The 20,300-nt window shown below is 36.8% G+C and overlaps 1 protein-coding gene across 5 annotated transcripts in view; it reads left to right on the top strand.

The window, feature by feature from the left end:
* Positions 1–19,829, top strand: part of LOC129430931 (protein spire homolog 2) — a 34,454-nt gene extending 14,625 nt beyond the window's left edge. For 2 of the 5 annotated variants that reach the window (XM_055188574.2, XM_055188571.2), the window contains 12 exons: positions 2,868–2,930; positions 3,102–3,269; positions 3,366–3,446; positions 3,871–3,997; positions 4,101–4,180; positions 4,290–4,338; positions 7,210–7,274; positions 7,961–8,077; positions 8,156–8,223; positions 8,299–8,326; positions 11,156–11,280; positions 19,477–19,829. In XM_055188574.2, coding sequence (XP_055044549.2) covers positions 2,868–2,930; positions 3,102–3,269; positions 3,366–3,446; positions 3,871–3,997; positions 4,101–4,180; positions 4,290–4,338; positions 7,210–7,274; positions 7,961–8,077; positions 8,156–8,223; positions 8,299–8,326; positions 11,156–11,280; positions 19,477–19,645 — 1,140 coding nt within the window. In that variant the 3' untranslated portion in view covers positions 19,646–19,829. The remainder of the gene's footprint in view (positions 1–2,867; positions 2,931–3,101; positions 3,270–3,365; positions 3,447–3,870; positions 3,998–4,100; positions 4,181–4,289; positions 4,339–7,209; positions 7,275–7,960; positions 8,078–8,155; positions 8,224–8,298; positions 8,327–11,155; positions 11,281–19,476) is intronic. The other 3 variants (XM_055188572.2, XM_055188573.2, XM_055188575.2) reach the window with 3 other exon arrangements.
* The last annotated feature ends 471 nt before the right edge of the window (positions 19,830–20,300 follow it).

Raw genomic sequence — 20,300 nt, 5'->3', positions numbered from 1 at the left:
CAGCTACAACTTGAAGCACATTTGAAGCCACCTTTTAAACATTTATAAATATAATTTAAAAAATTTCAGATATAATAATATTACATAAATAATATAGCATACAAAATGAAATAATATATTGCCCACATATTTGTATACATAAAATGAATCATTTCTAAGGTACTGTATGTGACATTTGAATTACAGTACAGTATACTATTAGAATGTTATATATGTACTATTTTACCTGCATGTTTGCCACCAACACATGTTTTAACTCATTCTAAAATGATACCTATTCTGTATTCATACATACGAACCGGTTTCTTCCATCATTAACAACTAATTAAATGTTAAAAAAACAACTAAGTATGTATTTACTGCTATTGAAATGATTTTACAATATAAAACAATGATCAGTGAAATGCAATGAGCTACTTTTATCAAATTGTGGAACATTAATACATCAATATGAAAAGTACACTATGAATATGCAGCCATTGAATATTCATATAATCATAATAATGTAATTCTCTAAACAAAGAGTTACTGGAAAAAATGTGCATTTGAACTAACTCGATATAAACCTGCAAATGGCTGAACCAAAACACAGAGCAGTTTAAATGTGACATTTAAGTGGAGGGTCACTTCTTCTTGCCATTCAGACACTGAAGACTTAATCACAAGGTCTGTGAAAAGGAAACAGAATATATACAAAATTAACCAATAATTAATGAACATAGATATGCATTAGAATTTTGTTAACTCCTCAGTTTACCTTTTAAAGCTTTGACTGTGTCCTCATCAAGCTTGACATGAGTGTCCGTTTGATCCGTCACTACATGGTACTCTACAAGTTACATTGAACATACAGGGTTATAGGAGGCTTAACTCACTGATACTGATATAATGCAACCTGTGTGTATTACAGGATATGCTTTACTTTGATAATTGTGTTTTATTTTAACCAAGGGCATTTTCCATTGACATGTCTATTGTGGTCTAGCTTACAAGAAAAGTTCACCTCTGTTTAATGAGATTTAAGGAAATCAGAAGTCATGCCAATTGCCCCTCTATGCACGCTTAACTTCCACGTTTGACTCAAGGTTGCACTTAAGTTTTTCGATACGGGAGATTTAAAGCAGAGTGACAGCAGAATCGCTAAAATTTACTCGTTTGCTGGATTTACCCAAATTTACAACCTATGATGTGTGAAGAATTGTCCAGATGTGCAAACTGAGAAAGGTTGCAAGTTTTATGTGTCTTATCTATGTAATCATTAAGATATATTCAGCTAGCCTGTACTAGCAGTGCTTACATTGTGCTGTTTTTTACAATTCGTCCAGCAGGCTAATCACGTTAGTAATATATTAATGTCTTTGTAATGTTGTCTAAAAGTGTCGGGTAAAATAAGAGACACAAGTGAGATCTCACTGTTACTGCTATATGAGGAAAAAGCAAAATGAACAGAATTACATATTATGATATGATGCTGAATTGCTGATAGTGTGACATTCAGAGTTCTGTTCTGAGTTTTTACTGTTTTACTGTGGTTTATTCACGCCGATTGTCAAAACATTTTTACTTGGTTATTTTTGAGTTAGTATCTTAAAACATTAGAGGATGTAAAAAACAAAGCAAAAAGGACTATGTAAAATCCATAACCACAGGTGTTATTTTCAGAGAAGACAGCTCAAACATTCCTTTTAGTCTAGTACTAGCATTGCATTAAAGCGTAACTAAACCCCTGGTCAGAGCCTGACTCCACTCACTGGCAATATTTGAATCGATTACAATAATCTACCCTGCTGGTGATGAAAGCATGCACAAGTTTCTCTAAGTCTTTTTAGTTTTAGTTTAGTTTTAGAAATAAATTAAAAGTATGCTTGAGTTTAGCATACTTTTAAAAAGTGTAAGCATATATTTATTACCAATTTACTTCTAGTACACTTTTTTGAAATACATTTAAAAGCTATTTAACATATTTTTAATATACTTTAAATAAGCACGTTGGGAATACAAATGTATTAAAAAAATATTACTTAAATTTTAAGTATATTTTTAATACATTAAATACTACTATTTTTTTCACCTGGGGGGGCGAGCACAGCACACAGAGAAGGCAAAGTGGCGAAATCAGAATTTAATATAAACATTTTATCGATATATACGATATGTCAAAATCCATTTTGAGTTTTAAAAATATATCGACATAGTTTGAATATCGAGATTTCCCCCACCCCTACCTTTCGGTGTTTTTTTTCAGTCTGTAAAACGATAGCTCCGAATTCATGTTAATCTGTTAGTACAGTCTATCGCACAAGACCTGTTTCCCATTTTGACGCGTTTTTCCCGTGTTTCCGCTGATTTCACGCTTTACTCAAATGCTGACGCTCTGTCTTTTGCCACTCAGTGGGCGTAACCGCAGTCCTTTTCGCCGAAGGTGACGTCATGTGCATACTCTCTATTACATTGATGACCGTTGTCGGCATTATATTTTTTTATTGCATCGTACTGCATTGAATGACATTGTGTTGCACCGAATTGAAATCAGACTGCTTTGTAATGGGTTGAATTTAATCATATTGCATTGGTAGCTGCTTTATACAGTATGTATCTTTAATGTATTGTATCATGGGCTATGCATCGAGATGTGTATCGCATCGGACTCCGTTATAGAGATGCTCATCCCTAGCAGATACCATAGCATCTCTGTGTTTCCAAAGATGGGTTGAACGACTGGGCTGTTGGTTGCAATTCCAAGTCTCACCACTAGATGCCGCTAAAATCTACACACAGCACTTTTCCGTGATATTTCAAGTTAATGTTGGGTCCTTTTTGCATATTGATGTAACACATCAGGTTTCTTTTTCCTTTAATCCTATAAGAGTCTACAGAAACTTTTTATTGATTCCGAGACCAAGCTTGTTGCAGAAATGACCGCAGATTGGGTAAGTTTAAAATGAAAGTGCTTTTATAAGTTGATGATCATACACTTAGTGTTATTAGTTTATTAAGCATAATCGGCATAATGACTTCAAACTTGTCACAAGATAAACGTCACACGCGAAGTTCAAGACAAGGGTTAATTTTACAATTAAAATATTAATGGCACACTGTAGGGATCTGAATGGAAGGATCTAGTGGATGAACTGAGAAGAGGTGTAGAACTGCGGCCATTAGCAAAGAGTCTGAATGTAACCAAATGCCCATTGCCAGTGGAGACCACTGCATTTAAGCAGCTTCTGCAAGACATCCAGTATAGGAGATATACACTTCGTAAAGTTCAGGTATGTGTTCAGGGAGTCTTTATTATTCATTTACTTTTGCTGTCATTTCAGTGTATTTTAATCATATAGCTTTCTATATATTGTTTGATTTTACAGGGCGTTAATAATGGCCAAAGGAAACAAGACCCTCACCATACCCTCTTAGAATCCATACGCTCACAGCCAAAACTGCGACCGGTAAAATATTTGCCGTATATTAGGCTCTATATATTTATAACTTCATGTCAAGCCAAGTTTTATGACCATTTTTATTTTTAAACAGTTATTTACGAAATTAAGTACCAGTGCATGTTATTCCCAAAAAGTTTGGAATATTACTTTTTTTTTAAATGTAATCACTTTTTTTTACATTGTTACTTTTATCTGAATCCTCAATTCAATATCCTCATAAATACTGTAGAGTCAGTAACAAAGCAGAAAATTCAAAGAGTGACAAAGAAATGCCCCACGTTTCCAAATTAAACTGGATTGTTAAAGCAGTTCACTTGAAGTAAAAGATTCAAACTCTTAGTTCAAGTAAACTGCTTTAACAATCCAGTTTAATTAATTAGTTTGGCTAATTAAATTTTTAAAAAATGTTTTATCCTGTGTTTTTCTTCAGGCCTCTGAACGCAAGATTGGATCAAAGCCCAAAGAGCTAACCTGTCTGCATGAATTACTTATGCAGGAGATTCGCTCTACCAACCACTGGAAGCGTCTGACGCACAACAGAAGGCAACCCTATAAATGTACACAAGTCTTTTTGTTCAAACACTGGGGTCTTATTTGTTTGCAAAAGAGTGACACATTTTCTTGAGCAACAATGTTAATGGTGTTGATGTTTACTCCAAGCACCAAACGACTTGACTATTAATGAAGAAGATGAGAATACCTTTCATATGAAGCCAGCTCAACAGAAAGAGGATTTAAATGTACAAGTTCTAGATTTATTGTAGCATTTTGACCAATGCAAACTAGCAACAAGTGACCTGGCAATTTATAGCCAAGACCTTATGTACAGACCTATGTTTTATTTTGCAGGAAGCTCAAAATTCAGGAAATCCTCATCGACACAATACCGCCAATACAGGTGAGAGCAGTGATGCAGTAGAGAATCTGAAGAGCTGCTGCGGTTGACATCACACAGTCAAACGCCACCATTTTGGCAGGCAATATCGATAGTGTTTGAACCATAATTTAATATCAAACTTACCATATAAACCTTACCAGTGCTTTAAGTGGCCCAAAAGAAGTGCCGGTACTCTTTATTTATTTATTTATTGCTGACTTCTATATTGAAGGGGTTTTATATTCAGCAGTCAACAGGCGACCTTGTAAAAAATAATAAATCCTTATATAAGTTTGTGGATTTGCTTGAGCTAGAAATGGCTATTGAAAATACATAATATGTGCAAAAGGTAGATATGTAAGTACAATTTTCAGCATGGTCAAATGCTAAAACTAGTTGTTCAGATAGAAAGAGCTTAAAAACAAAAACTTTAAAATGACACCAAGACCATGTCTATGGGTTCAAGAATAACAAAATACTGGCCATTTGAAACTAGAAAGTCATCACTTTATTTTTTTCCCATTGTTTTCCATTTTGCGGGTGGTAATACTACTGTGCGTGTCATTGAAATTTTGTTCACTTGTAATTTAGCAATTGAACTAAATGTCTATTACAATTTCAAGAATGTTTTTACTAGCACATCGCCTGAGGAAAATCCGAAGTTGCGTCGAGGGGAACCAAACTGACAGCCGCGACAGCGGAGATTATCACGTACAGTACCTACAAAAGGGTATGGGAAAAAGCTTGCGTCAGACCTGCAGCAATATCATTCTGGCTAGGTGGGATGTCAGCCAGCGAGTCCTCTGATTCTGACCTTGTTCTTTTACTACTCCAAGTCTAAAACAAGGAGGGCACATTAAGTGTTCATTGTATTTTCATTTTAACCAACACACACCTCTACACACCACGTTGAGGCTGACTGACAGCAAAGGCGACGCATGCGCTTTTAACTTGTAAACTCAAGGGTGTATGGGTATTGTAGTCTCTGCTCTCGGTGGGACGAATTAGGAAGTGTACATTGTGAAGAGCGCTCTGAAAAGTGGCAGCGCAGCCAAAGGATTAAAACCTCTGATTTAAACAGATGTGCAAATGAGCGTTCCGGTACGCTAAAAGCACGTTCTGGGCTCAGGGAGAGGTGGTGGTACGCTCAAGAGCTATTTTTAGAAGTGGCGGTACTGAGTACCGGTGCGTTCCGGCCCACTTAAAGCACTGAACCTTACTATTTTAACATGGTGGACAGCTGCTATAAATGTTGTATAAAGGGGCATTATAATGATCTATTATGTTAAATCCATTAAAGGTGACACAGAATGATTGAAGGTTCATTCTCTGTCACCTTTAAGTTATGCTATATACATGTCTATGTCTTTTGAATTAAATTGCGCAGTGAACTCTGTTGCCTTAAAACTCATGCTGGCGCTATTCATTTCTTAGTCGCTCCCACTGATCTATATAAATGACTGGATTGCGCATAGAAAGCTTAACGTAACAGCATGAGGTGAAGCCAGCGCAGAGTTCGAGCCGCCATCTTGGTATACCCAACCGGCAGACGGCGTCATTGACTTCCATTCAAAATCGTGTTTTAAATTCACCCACTTTACAGCGTATCAGTCACGCAAGATTATTAGGATATTATTTTAGGATATGTGTACGTAAATTAACTGTTAATTCTGGTGTTATTTGCAATGTTTATGCTTTAATCGGGCAGGAAAATGGATTTATAAAAAACCGTTAAGGTGAGTGTGTCTGCTGCGTTCTGCTAATGACACGGATATAAATAAAGTTTTTTTTGACATTCAGCTACACGGTCAGCGTTATTTCTCTGAATATGTTGAGGTAACTTGTAAGTTTAGATAACATAAAACCAGCAAATTATTGCATGCACATACGGTACAAAGTATGATTGTTTATATAGATTTCAGAATGAGCACGTTTGTCATTAATACTAAATATGTTGCGGTCTGTCTGCTGATCTGATACTGTAATGAAGATGAATGTATAATAACTGATTAAAAACTAAAATGTACAACTTTCAGTAAATAACTATGTACATGCTTAGGACGTTTGTGTTGTAATAATGTACAGGGTAACTTCAGATATAAAAATGAAGACTAGTAAAGTGATGTTTTATCATTAAAATCTGATCGCGTCCATTGATTTAATACAATGTTTGGGTATACCAACATGGCGGCGCGTTGTGACGTCATGCGCAATCCAGTCATTTATATAGATCAGTGGTCGCTCCCGGCTGTCCTTGCCTGCCAAAATGGTGACGCAAACAGAATGGATTATGTGACATCCGGACCTCTGTGGCTGCTTAGAATTACATTAAACTTGAAAATAATCTAAGGGTGTTTTCACATCTGTAGTTTGGTTCATTTGGTCTGTGCCAAAGGCAAAAAAGTATACATTGTAGCTTTTTTAGCAGTTTTGGTTCCTTTTCACACCACACTGATTGCTCTGATCCGCACCAGTTAAAACGAACCAAAATTCGGTCATGCGATAAGATCCACATCACTCATTGGCCACATGTATTTGAACATATTTCCTAAACTGCTGCTCGATCAACATTCACGAAATTCCAACAGAACCCCGGAAGTAAACGAAAAGGAGGAAAATACAGCAGACACACTCTAGAGTTCGTTTGAAAGCGTACCGCTTGTTTGGTCCGCTTTTGGTGCGCACCAGAGTTCGATTGCTGCATTCTCACCTGCCCAAATGAACCACACCAAGTGAGCAATTGAACTCTGGTACGATTCAACCGAACCAAACAAGGCAGATGTGGATGCACCCTAAAATTCCCCCCCAAATATCTGTTGCATGTAACTGATAGGATGTTAGATGTAACTAATAAGACCTTCTGTATTAACATGTTGTCCTGTTGAATTCCAGACTTAAAAGACTGCCCTAGAAAACGTCGTACCAGATCTTTCGCTAGCAACAGGGATCTCAAAGTGGTGCGTTATAACGTTTAGATTTTTCTTTGGACAGCAATATTTATGTTAAAATAGAGTTGTATACTTTATACCGTTTTGATCAGATGCACTCACTGTTAAAATTGTATTTAGAAATTACAATATAATAACTTACTTATAATAATAGAACTTACTGTAGATTTAAATGTCTTATTTGCTGTCAATGCACACACAGTAAAAAATTCTTTGCTGCATGTTTTTGTTCAATCAACTCAGATTTACAAGTCATTTTAACTTTATTTATCTTGACACGAGATAAGTTGTTATATATAGTATAGTTAAAATGTGTCAACTTATAAAATAAAGTTATAACAACTCATCTCTAGTCAAGATAAATAATAGTAAGTTAAAACTTGTAAAGTTGATTTGAGTTGAGTTGATTGGACAAATAAAATCTAAGACCGCAAATAATTTTTACTACTTAATAATAACTACAGCAGATGTTTTTCAGTGCAGAATAAAGTAAACATGGGTGCCAAATTGGCCTGCTGATAGGGTGTATACGGAGTGGCATTAGTAACCAAAACTTTGCATCGTAGCATCACGCCAATGTCTTGTTTCCAGACAGACAAGTTTCCTTGGTGTGCCTTAAACATTAATATTGATAATCTCTTAAATATTTGAGATTCTCATTGTATTTTCTATACTGTTAATGTTTTCATTTGCAGGTTAAGGGCAGTGAAAAGGGGGCAGTTCTCACCACTATTGTTGATGTGAAGAAAAAGCAAAGTTCTTTCAAAGGAGACATGAAAAATATGATGTGTGATGAAGACAGGAATTGGCGGGTGAGAGCTACTGTATTCCTTAAATTTATTAAATGGATGAAAGTAGCATAAAGTGCCTAATTTTTTCTATTACTGTAGGTTTGTTCATGTTGTGTAACGAGAAGCCTGTATTTCACATGGCATAACGTCTGCTCACTGTGTAGTAGGTAAGCATTCACTATCTGTCCGGTTTATAAAACTTGCTTTCTTGAGATGACATGCTGTTTTTCACATCTCTGCAGGGTTATATGTCCTCGGTGTTGTGTAGAGGTAGGCTAAAGTTTTTATGAAGCTTCTATGTTTTGTAAAGATTGTATGTTGTAGATTATGGTCAGAGCTGATCCTAGACTTTTGGGGGCCCTAAGCAACTTATTTAAGAGCTGTAGAGCATCAAGAAAATAAATAGAAAATTATGCATTAAATAATACCAAAATAGCTGTCAGATAAACTACACACAGCAATAACAAACAAATGCATGATCAGACAACAGGGATAAATATGCCAAAATACGTCAATAATTATTTAAATATGCAAACTTAAGACGTAATGTGTGTTGTTTTAAAAGGCTAACATGAGAGTCACACAACAGCTTGCATAAAACTTTTTTTAATTTATTTAATGCGTTTGAAAGATTTTGATTTGATGTGTACAAGCATTTTAAACAAAACACACTGGACTAATGAATCTGGGAATTTGAACTAGAGTGTTTGTAATAAATCCATTGCATGGTTATTAATGTTTTAAATTCCTATTTAGTCTTGACTGTGTTCTTAATCTTTTTACTTGACCTTCATGCCGCTATTTGTCTTTTCTGCTCCAGATATTTAAATAATATCCATATAAGACGCATGTCGATAAGCGTGTTACTGTAGCTGGTGGAGTTTTTGATAGGCTACATTGTGTTTTTCTTTTAACGGTTCACAGCGGGTCTATTTTTATGATTTTAAATGTAGCTTAAGCTATGTATGACGATGTATTTATGTAGTTGCCAATCCAAAAAAATTGAGTTGTAACATGAACATAGACTTTATTCCACATCATGTAACCAAAATCGTGCAAGTCTTTCTGTTACTGCAAACCTTTAGTTTCCTCCATACTCCCCATTGCGTTTCATTGCTGTTTGGAATTAGGTTTACTTATTGCTGTGTTCCGATCTAAGGTCAGTAGTTTTGTCAAAGACCATTTGAGTTGTTTTTTTATTAAAAGCTGCGAATATTAATTAACTTTAAATTGAGTCATTTTGAATTAAGATGGGTATATATAGGCTAATATATCTAGATAATATATTTATATTATCTAAATGAGGAAAATAATCCCTTCAATGGTGTTAACAGAAGACAAAAGGAATAAAATGTGCATTTCTGCCTAGACCAGGGATGGGCAACTTTGATAATGACGAGGGCCAGCATTTTTCTCCTTTGTGCGTGTGGCTCTGGCCCCCTTGGTATAATTTACATCATTCTTAATTTCCTTTATTAAAGAGTAACTAAACCCAAAACCAACTTTTTTTAGCTAAAAATCTGTAAGAATGATGCTTTATTAGTGCTGTTCATTCATTTTAGTAAGTTTTTTGACATTTGTATATAAAATGTTTCAATACCACAATATATGGTGTAAAAACGTCTGAGTGCTGCCCTCTTCAGGTTGAACGGAGGCCACTGCAGTTGAATTTTCCTATTGGATGTTGGGTCCAAAAAGTAACTCGTGACGTAAGCAGATTCAAGCTACCACGCCCTTGTTACGATCTCACTACACACTTAAGTTCGTCCCCTCTATCTCCGTTGGGATCCGCCCACTTTTCTTGCATTTTTCAAATATGCCAGTGGGTGGAGTCAGGCTCTGACCAGGGGTTTAGTTACGCTTTAAGAAACCACAATATACAATTAACCTGTCTTTAAAGATTTTAACTATAAAACTTAGCAATTATGCTAATTCTAAATCATAACTTTATTTTCAGTGGACAAGCGTTTCAGATAAAACTTTTTAACTGCATTGCTTTAACATCTGTAACAAGCACGGCACTTTTAAATTAGCATAGAGGAGTTTCTCATCCCGCCCCTTAGAGAACAAAATTATTTGAAATAAATAATACATAAATTCAAAACAAAATATTTATAAAAACATGTTAATAACAATGTATTTTACCTTTCAAATCTGAGAGCAATTCTGACCGGAGTATGACCCGTCACCCAAACCAGTGGCATTGTTTTTAAGTCTGCAGCCCCGGTGGGCGCGCAACAAATTTGGCGAGCTGCTCCATTTGTTTATATGACGATGACACCAAGGTAACCGCTAAAACATTTTAAATTATCTGACATGTCTGTCTCAACGAATATAACCTATCGCCAGCCACACAATGTCGCAAGCGCTCTTGGCAAACAGAGGAGAGATTTGAAACACACATGCGAGAGTTCAGGGCTTCTTGGGTCCGTTCGGCAAAAACACGTTCATTTTAAATAACCCGAGACTCGATTATTGTACCCGACCTGTGTCGGAGGCACGCGTGAAACTATTAGACCCGAACCATCGGGTCTCAGGTCGGACCTCGGGTTTTCGGACCCCGTGAAGACCTCTTCTTCACATAAGCCCAAACACGGGACTATGCTTACTGTGACGGGACCTAGCGCCCCCTCCTGGTTAGGAGTAGTTAAATACAAAAATCATCATTTTAAAAGTATTTGATTAAGTATAATATGGTTCAGCGGGTCTTGTTAAATTTTACCCCGGGCCGTGTTAAATTTTGCCCATCCCTGGCCTTGACTATCTGCACTTACATGAAGAAATACAAACATGTCTACAAAGGTGCACAAGTGTGGAACAGATTGTGCGGTGACGTAAATCGTCGCAAAACACAATTATCACGATGCATGTGCGGACAGCTCGTGCAGGCATCCCGGATCGTGTACCCACACTTTTAAATGTCTTTTGCAGCACAATAATGTCACTCGCCAATTGGTCTGTGCTGCACCACATGAAGTTAAAAGCAAGGGGCCCCCTAGTGGTTCGAGCCATACGCAGCTTGCTACCCTGCGTATAGGGAGGATCGGTTCTGATTATGGTTGTTGCCTGCTGTTTAATTGGTCTCTTTCTGCAATAAAGATGTGTCTACCCTCCAAATGGTGTGTGAACCTTCCACTCACATTCTTTAAGCAAATTGTAATGAAAGACGGTGAGCAAAGCCAGAGAAATTTTTGGACTGAACGCTGGTCTTGGGATTCAGCCTGGTAAGTAGACGATGTTAGTTAAACACAACTAGGCCTATTACCATATTAAATACAAATATTTACCAGAACTAGAAAGAAGTGAAGTGGTGAAGTGATTGACCAAAAATGTTATTTTTCTTAAATAAATGCAATAATTATATTAAATTTTCTAACCTTTATGCATGGACATCAAGGCAAAAAAAAGGTTGGTGGGTCCAAAACATTTACTGAGTAGATGCAATTTTCTTGTTTTCTGGTGCCTTTTAATGAAACAATTGATTTTATAGCCTAAAAACTTTGTTTACCTTGTTCTGTCGAGACCCGGACTGCAGCCGGCGAGTGTAGTGACATTTTCGAAAACATGAAATTGAGTTTAACCCATATGGGTTGTTGCGGATAAAATCATGGAATTTTTTCAAACGTTTGGTAGTTTTGATCAGAACTGAGGTTGATTAACAGATTTATGCAAAAAAAAAAAAAATTCATCTTATACATATTTACAGCGGTTTAATTTAGTTGATGTATTAATCCACAAACAACAAAAAGGGTAGTAAATTTGAACAATGCACAAGGGTTAAATTCGAGGGGCAACCTTCTGATCTCTCTGAAGCCAATACGGAAGTGACTTAAACTCCAATTCATCGACTGACCGCTAGAGGCTGGCTCCAAAAGGGAGTCAATTCCAATAGACCTCCATGTTAAAACGGCAAACTTAACAGTCGAAAATAATGTTTACAGCCTGGTACAAAGTGTTTATAGCTAATTTTGCCCTTCCTGACAAATGTGAGGGGGTGAACCACCACTGCTGCCACTAGAATCAAGCTAGGCGGATGTAGTTTCAGCAACCAGCCACCTCAGCTTCACCCACATCCCGCCCCCATTTTCGATTATCCGCGAGTGATGATGCGCTGCCAGGATGGCGACAACAGGCACCGCCTACTTGGTGGAATGGTTTTGAGGAAGCAGCAGCATGGAAGTCATAGCTGTAACTAAAATGTGGAATGGAGTTTAATTAGGGCATTCCTCTAGGCAATGTCGGTCCTGGGGTGCTGATGTCCTGCAAATTTTAGCTCCAACCCTGATAAAGCCTCACCTACCTGTAGTTTTTAGGTGACTCTTTAGATCTTGATTAGTTGTTTAGGTGTGCTTGATTAGAGCTGGAGCTAAACTCTGCAGGACCGACGTTGCCTACAACTGATATAATGGATTGGATTTGACTGACGGCACTTTGACAAGTGAACAGGCATATGCTCTAAGTTAGAGAAAAAGTGAGTTGGTCAATATCATGGGTCTTAAAGTGGGTGGGTCTTGTCCCACCCACAATTAATGGTTCCCATGCCTTTATGCCTCCCTGAATTAGAGCCCTGGACAGGCCAAAAACTCCAGCCCTAACCCGGCCCTGGCCCGAAGTGTTCAAGGCCTACCTGCCACCAGCCCGACAATGCCTGCAATTTTTTCAGCCCGAACCCGACCTGACCCGAGACCAATATCAATCACTTTTAAGCTCTCTCTGACGTGCACGCTCTTTGATGTGCGCTTTCTCTCTCGGACGCGCGTTCTCAAACATAATAAGAGGTGAAGTATAGCTTTAGCCTACAGAAATGCTTATTGCTTTAATGTAGGGAGTTATAATAGTTCATTGTTCACAGTTCATATTTGGGTGATTCTCACGAAAATTTGGTTTTAAAAATGTCAAGCATGAAAATGTAAAAATTCCTTAAATGTACTTTTTTTCCCACCAGACATTGAAAAACAAAGTCTGGAGTAAGTGGGAACATTAATTTAAAAACTTTTACTTATCATTTAACACTTTTTGTAACATAATTTAAAAAATTAGTCCTAAAAAATCTCATTACTGCAACAGTCAGAAAACATCAACACATACATATTTTCAAAATGACATGACAAACCTGAAAGAACATAATTTGGAGATTCTGCACATGCATTTAAAATCAAAGTATTATGCTTCTATTCATTAAATTAACATTTAATAAGCATCTGTTGCAGTAATGATAATCAAAATGTCGTGTAAGCATTCTGACAAGACAATATTTCAAATTAACTGTAAAAAAATGATCTTACCTGGTCGCCAGCGTGAAGTAACTGGTCCATGTGCTTGGTCACTCAAAATCAAACTTTATTAAAATTCTGTATGTGTGCTTAAACTGTCCTCAAAAAGTGTTGCAGAGGATGAGAACATCAGGCATGGACACATCATTTTCCTAATTTTTCTTCCTTATTATTATACATGAATATTCAGTAAATATTTTTTCTGTCATCTAAAGTAGTCTAGCAAAACATCCATTTATTTTTTTTCCTTTATATTTTTGTGTTAATTTTATTAAATTACAACATAACGCATCTTCAAACACAGCCGGACACATTGCGGTAATGAGAATTTCAGCAGAAAATGAGATAAAATTTACAATTATAAATTCTTATGTTGAAATCACACATTGTGCAAGGTAGAACACAGTATTGTGTTAATTCTGATGCTTTTTAATGTTACTATATTACACATTTTAAAGCTAAAATCATTAGTGCAGTGGTGTTTCAATGGTTTCGTGAGAATCACCCATTTATGATCTTATATCAAGATCAAGAGCACCTGGAGATTACAGAACGCACTGGATCACATATCGCGATCTCATCCTCATTCTTATGAGTTATACCAACGCACTCTAACTCTTCTTATTAAGGAAAGTTATCCTTCTTACCTTACATTTTTTTCAGAGAAAGTGTAAGAGACTGTGTAGATCGCTGATGCAACTCTTTTTCCGCATTTAGCTTCTAATGCGTGAGCATTTTCCATCTCGCACTCAACACAAAGTTTGGGCTGTTCGTTTACCCGGGGTGGTTTACCTTCGCACTCAACTTGCTTGAAAAGGAAAGTTGTTTGGCTAATTGTTGTCATCAGTGTTTGCACAGTGGCGTAGATTGCATAGCGGCCACGTTGGTTGGTTTGTTTACTCCGCGTTGTCTTTGTCTTTGTCTTCCGTAGTACAAACTCAATCAGCTGTTTTCCCGTCTCCGTGGATTACTACGGGCACATCGCTACAGACCAACAATGCTTCCCATACATCTCCTGCTTCGCATTGTTCTCTTACTTATGACTGTTAAAATCACTACATTTTATTCTGTTTCATTTGACCAAGTCACTGAGGATAAAAATGACTTTCACCCTGAACTCTCTTATATTACATTTATGCATTTTTCGTGCACTGCATTTTATCAGCCAGTCACTAATTATCATTTCTTTCCCTGTGACATATATTTTTGTGTTTTTAGTAAAACTGTCACAAAAAGTTTTGATGTTTTAATATCATCTGGCCAACCTCATAATCATGATTCTCACAGTTCCAAAGCTGTCAGATTAAAATATCGTTTGTTAATAATTTTACTTCTTTTGATGTCAGGTAACATTAAGCCAAATCCTGGGCCTACACCCCCATGTATTAATTTACCTACCCCAGCCGATTTTAAAGTACGAAATGGTCTTGGCTTCCTCCATATGAATGTTAGAAGTCTTGTGCCAAAAATGGACCTAGTTAGGGTTTGCGTGTCAACTTCAGACCCTGATGTTTTGGTTTTATCTGAGACTTGGTTGAAGAAATCTGTTTCTGATTCTTCTATCCATATTACCGGTTATAATTTATTTCGTAGTGATCGTCAAAATAAGGGTGGTGATGTTGCTATTTACATTAAAGCCAAGTTTAATTGCAGAGTAACTAGATCTATATCTCGTCCTAAAATGTTTGAGTTTTTGTCTATTGATATCTCTTTCTCCTCCACATCACTCCTTACTGTTATTGCCTGCTATAAGCCCCCCTCTGCTGTTAAGGAGGCCTTAAATTCTTTGGCTGATATACTAGTTGAATTACGGGATCGGGAAATTGTGCTTATGGGAGATCTGAACTGGGACTGGCTCTCTGCTAATTCTGACTGCCTAAAAGATATATGTAATGAGCTAAATCTTACTCAGCTTGTTTCCTCTCCTACCCGTCCTAATAGAAAATTTCCAGACAAGTCAACCTTAATAGATTTAATCCTCACTAACTCTCCACAGAAATATAAAGCAATAGGGGTATTCTGTAATGACATCAGTGACCATTGCGGCGTTGCATGTGTCAGGGACACCAAGCTCTCTAAATCCAAGCCTCGTATTATCATGAAAAGAAATTTTAAAAGGTTTGTAGAACAAGCCTTTTTACATGATTTAAACTTCTGTGATTTTTCTAGAATTAGTCTTATACCAGATATCAATGTGGCATGGAACTACTTTCACTCACTTTTTCTCTCGATAACTGATAAACATGCCCCCTTAACATGCTATAGAATTAAAGGGCGTGATAATCCCTGGTTTACCAATGAACTGTCTTCACTGATTCATGAGAGAAATGCAGCCTGGGTACTAGCAAAGACCACAAACCTCCAATCTGACTGGACTAACTATAGGTATCTAAGGAACAAGTGTACTTACCTTATAAGAAAGTGCAAATCTGACTTTTACCTTAAATCAATTTCCTCAAACCTAAATAATCCATCTAAATTTTGGAAAACGATAAAATCCATTGAACTAGCACCCAGTGACTCTGTTCTCCCTAAGCATATAGTTAAAGACACCCAACAGATCTCAAACAAAAATGATATTGTTAATGCTTTTAATGATTATTTCATTAAGGCAGGGGACATATTCGATCAATCATATCCTGAAGAAGTCTCTAACAGACAGGTTTTTTCACCCCTCCAACACAATTCACCTGTTTCTCTAGTCAGTGATGGTTATGATTTTGAACCCATTACTTCATCTGCAGTGCTTAAGGCTCTTCAGGAAATTGACACTAGGAAATCAGCTGGTCCTGATGGCCTAGACCCTGCTTTATTGAAACTATCTGCACATATTATAGTGGAGCCTATTACATACATTTTTAATTTGTCCCTGTCTTCAAATGTCATACCAGATGTTTGGAAATCAGCACATGTTCTGCCTTTGCTGAAAGGGGGCGACACCTCCATTCTCGATAATTACCGCCCAATTTCTAAATTGTCGGTACTTGCAAAAGTCCTAGAGTCTTTAGTGAACAACCAACTTAAGGGCTTTTTACAAAATCATAACATACTTAGCCCGGCACAATCAGGCTTCAGGGCTAAGCATAGCACCATTACTGCAGCTGTCAAGGTGCTTAATGATATTATCTGTGACCTTGACAATAAGATGAGCTGTGCAGCCCTGTTTATCGACTTGTCAAAGGCATTTGACACAGTTGATCACTGTATCCTGCTTAAGAGGCTCCGTGATATTGGCTTGGGCACTAAGGCAGTGGGTTGGTTTAGAAACTATCTTGCCAACAGAACTCAAACTGTTGTTGTCGATGGGCATAGTTCTGCCCCACTGGGGGTCCGGCGAGGTGTCCCTCAAGGATCTATCCTTGGTCCAGTCCTATTTACCATCTACATAAACACCATTGCCTCTATAGTAGACAATGGCAAAATACACCTTTATGCAGATGACACAGTACTATATTGTTCCGCTCCCACCCTAGCTCAAGCTTATCAATCACTACAGCAGTCTTTTAATTTGTTACAAGCTACTTTTATTGAACTTAGACTTGTATTAAATGCTGGTAAAACTAAGGTGATGCAGTTTACAAAGTCTCGCACAGCACCCTCATCAACCGCCCTATCCATTTTCACATTGGATGGGAAGTGTGTAGAAAATATTTCATCTTATAAATATCTTGGTTTGTGGATTGATGAAAAGCTTACTTTTAAAGTTCATATTGAGAAATTAGTGAGGAAGTTGAGATTAAAGCTTGGTTTTTATTTTAGAAATAAATCCTGCTTTACTTATCAAGCTAGGAGGAAGTTGATTAGTGCCACTTTTTTACCAGTGTTGGATTACGGGGATGTTGTTTATATGCATGCTGCTTCTACATTGCTGCATACACTTGACACAGTTTACCATGGTGCATTACGGTTCATTACTAACGGCAAATCTCGTCCTCATCATTGTCATCTCTATGAGGCAACTGGTTTTAGCTCTTTAGGTTTGCGTAGATGGTTCCATTGGCATATTTTTATTTATAAAACTATTAACGGTAATTTACCAAGTTATCTTAACAGTCTGTTGACCTGGAATCATTCCGTTTATAATCTCCGCTCCGTTAATATTCTGGCGTTAAAAATCCCACGTACAACAACTGAACTTGGTAAGACTGCTTTTAGTTATGCTGCTTCTTGGTGTTGGAACTTGCTCCAAAAAGATTTAAAGCTTTCTGTTTTTATTTCACTTGAACATTTTAAACAATTACTTAAATGTTATAAATTTGAACAATGTACATGTTTTAAATGACCTCTTTGTGTTTTAAATTGTTTTATATGTAGGTTGTAAATTTGTATTGTTTGTTGTGTCTGTTTCTGTGATTCTGTGTAATTTGTGTAACTGTTGCTCCAGGGCTCCCTTGCAAAAGAGATTTGAATATCTCAATGGGACATCACCTGGTAAAATAAAGGGTTAATAATAATAATAATTATAGTCCATTTGAAAATTTTTGTACGAACTGACTGTATTCTTCAGAAAAACACTAAATAACTTATCTTCCCTTACATATCGCTGTTCAGTGTGCAATTAATTAATAAAAAATAGTATGACGTTAATTTTTAAAAGTGTGCGAGGTCCGTGCACGTCCTCCGCTAGCAACACAGAGATAGCAAAAAGCGCAATCGGCTAAACGAGCATTAAATATTAATATGACGTTGATTTTTTTGTTTTTATTAATTTATATTCACAAAACTTATCAACAAAACATGGGTTAAAATTAAGAGACAAATTATATGAAACGAAATTCATTTTAAAGTAGCAAGAAAAACTTAAATTAAACTCGAAAATAATGTCTGACCCATTACAATTCTCTCTTCAAATTGACCTTTACAACGCCCTATATGGCATTTAAAATTATGGTCTATCTTTCGTAATAAGCTAACTAAATTTAAACAAAACAACAACAACATTACAACAATATTCAAACCCGACAATACTCAAACATAAATATAAAACAGACATTATCTACAAGGATACATAAAACAATCTGATATAGCGTTTATAATAGCTGGTTGGTAGATGTTTACTATTTTTGGCAAAACCTCCGTTGCAAACCTCCATTTACCTGAATAAAAATTATTTTTACTTTGAAAATGATGATCTGTCACAGTAACATGAGCTGTTCGTTTACATAAGACTCCATCTACATTAATTTACACTGCAGCGCAACGTCTGAGTTCTTAAACTAAAACAGGGTCTGCAGCTCGTGCGAACGAATCCGTTTATGAGGGTCGAAAACGGTGGTGTGTAAATGAAAGGCGTAAACATAGCAAAAGTAACATTTTAAAGGATAAATGCATTAATGTAAACATAGTCTCAGATGTGCGCTGTCTCTTCTACACACGCAAACACACAATGAGGAGAGACGCTAAAATAAACCCGACCCGAGCCCGGTCTGTAAAAAAACGTCCCGAGCCCGGCCCAAATGGGCTTAGCCCACAATCGAGCTCAACTTCAAACCTAAGGCTGGTCACTGAGCCATCAAATATGGGAAAATTTTCTTCTGAGAGAAACTGAGCGAAAAAACTACAACCAGATGTAAACAGACCCGTTTCCGGCGGCGGAGTGATATATCAGCGAGCAATGAGTCTCCCAAGAGAAATTCAATGGAATTTTACAAAATGCCAAATAAAACACGACAGAAACTAGTAGTTCGCTACACTACTTATTTAAATCATCAACGAACACCACAAACAACGTTCATTTTCAAGCGAGTGAAGTGTTGTTTTAATGACATGTTTGTGCATGGCCCTTGACTTCAATTCTGAAGCAGTCAAGAGATGCTTCTAAACGAGTCAAAAAGTCTAGACACGACCCATTGTCAAAATTACAGTGTCCATCACTGTAGTTCATCAAAAACAAACCAGAAATGAGACTCAGTGTTAAATACCAGAATTATCATTTAAACACTCAAAAAAAAAAGGTGAATTGATGCTGTTTACTTAATTTAAACAATGCATTATAATTAAACATGGTAGTGCAGTTTGACAGATGCTGAAATTATTTTCAAGATAGTTTGTCCTGAAAAATAAAGTAACAAGAAAAGAAATAAACAAAAATGTATTTATCCATCAACTTATTTGATGATCACTTACTTATGGTCTGCTTTGTCACAGGATCCCTCTGGTTTTGATGTCATGTACGCCTAACTCAACATCTGTTCACAGTCTGGCTATGCGAGACTGGTACAGTCAGGAAATTTGTGTGAGCTGTCAGAAGCTTTTATCGGAGGCGTGTGACAGTGTACTGTCTAGTTATCACATCAAAGACACTCAGGAGATATGACCATATCAATTTCTCATCACTTATGTGTTCATTCAGCTGCGTGTCAGCATTGTTTTTTATGTTGTGTTGGTCGTTCATTGTATGGCACCATATTTCTAAATGTTTTAATTTTTCACTGTTCTGGAAACAAGTTTTAGGATTTTTTACATTTGTAAATTAAATAAATAATTATTTTTTAAATCTGCATGTTTGTTTTCATGTCAAACCAAATGATTGTGATCTGTCTAACTGTAATGCCTTGTTGGCCAATCAGAAGCTATTGCAGTTTCTCCTCAGCACGTCACAGGCCAAAAACGCTGGTTTTACTGGCTACACAACATCACTGGCAGCTGTTTTTATAAAAGTTTGGTTTCAGTCAAATGTGTGATTGGCGGTGGATGAACAGCCAAACCGGTTTTGAAAATATCAGTGTACTGTATGTGTGGAAGGTGCCTGAGACCCTTTGCAACAACACTTGAAATTGATCTCAGGTGCCTCCCATTTCTCTTGATTATTGCTGAGATGTTTCGGCACCTCGATTGGAGTCCGTCTGTGATAATTAAATTGATTGGACATGATCAGGGGCACGTTCAAGTTCAAACCGGTGCGCAACGTTTAGCTACGATTTCCGGGTTGTACGACATGTTTCCTGGAAACGGTGTGCACCGATGTGCAA

Source organism: Misgurnus anguillicaudatus, chromosome 13 (genome assembly GCF_027580225.2).
Source record: "Misgurnus anguillicaudatus chromosome 13, ASM2758022v2, whole genome shotgun sequence".
Classification (NCBI taxonomy): Eukaryota; Metazoa; Chordata; class Actinopteri; order Cypriniformes; family Cobitidae; genus Misgurnus; species Misgurnus anguillicaudatus.
The sequence above is the reverse complement of the archived record's forward strand: the minus strand, read 5'-3'. Positions and strand labels throughout refer to the sequence as shown.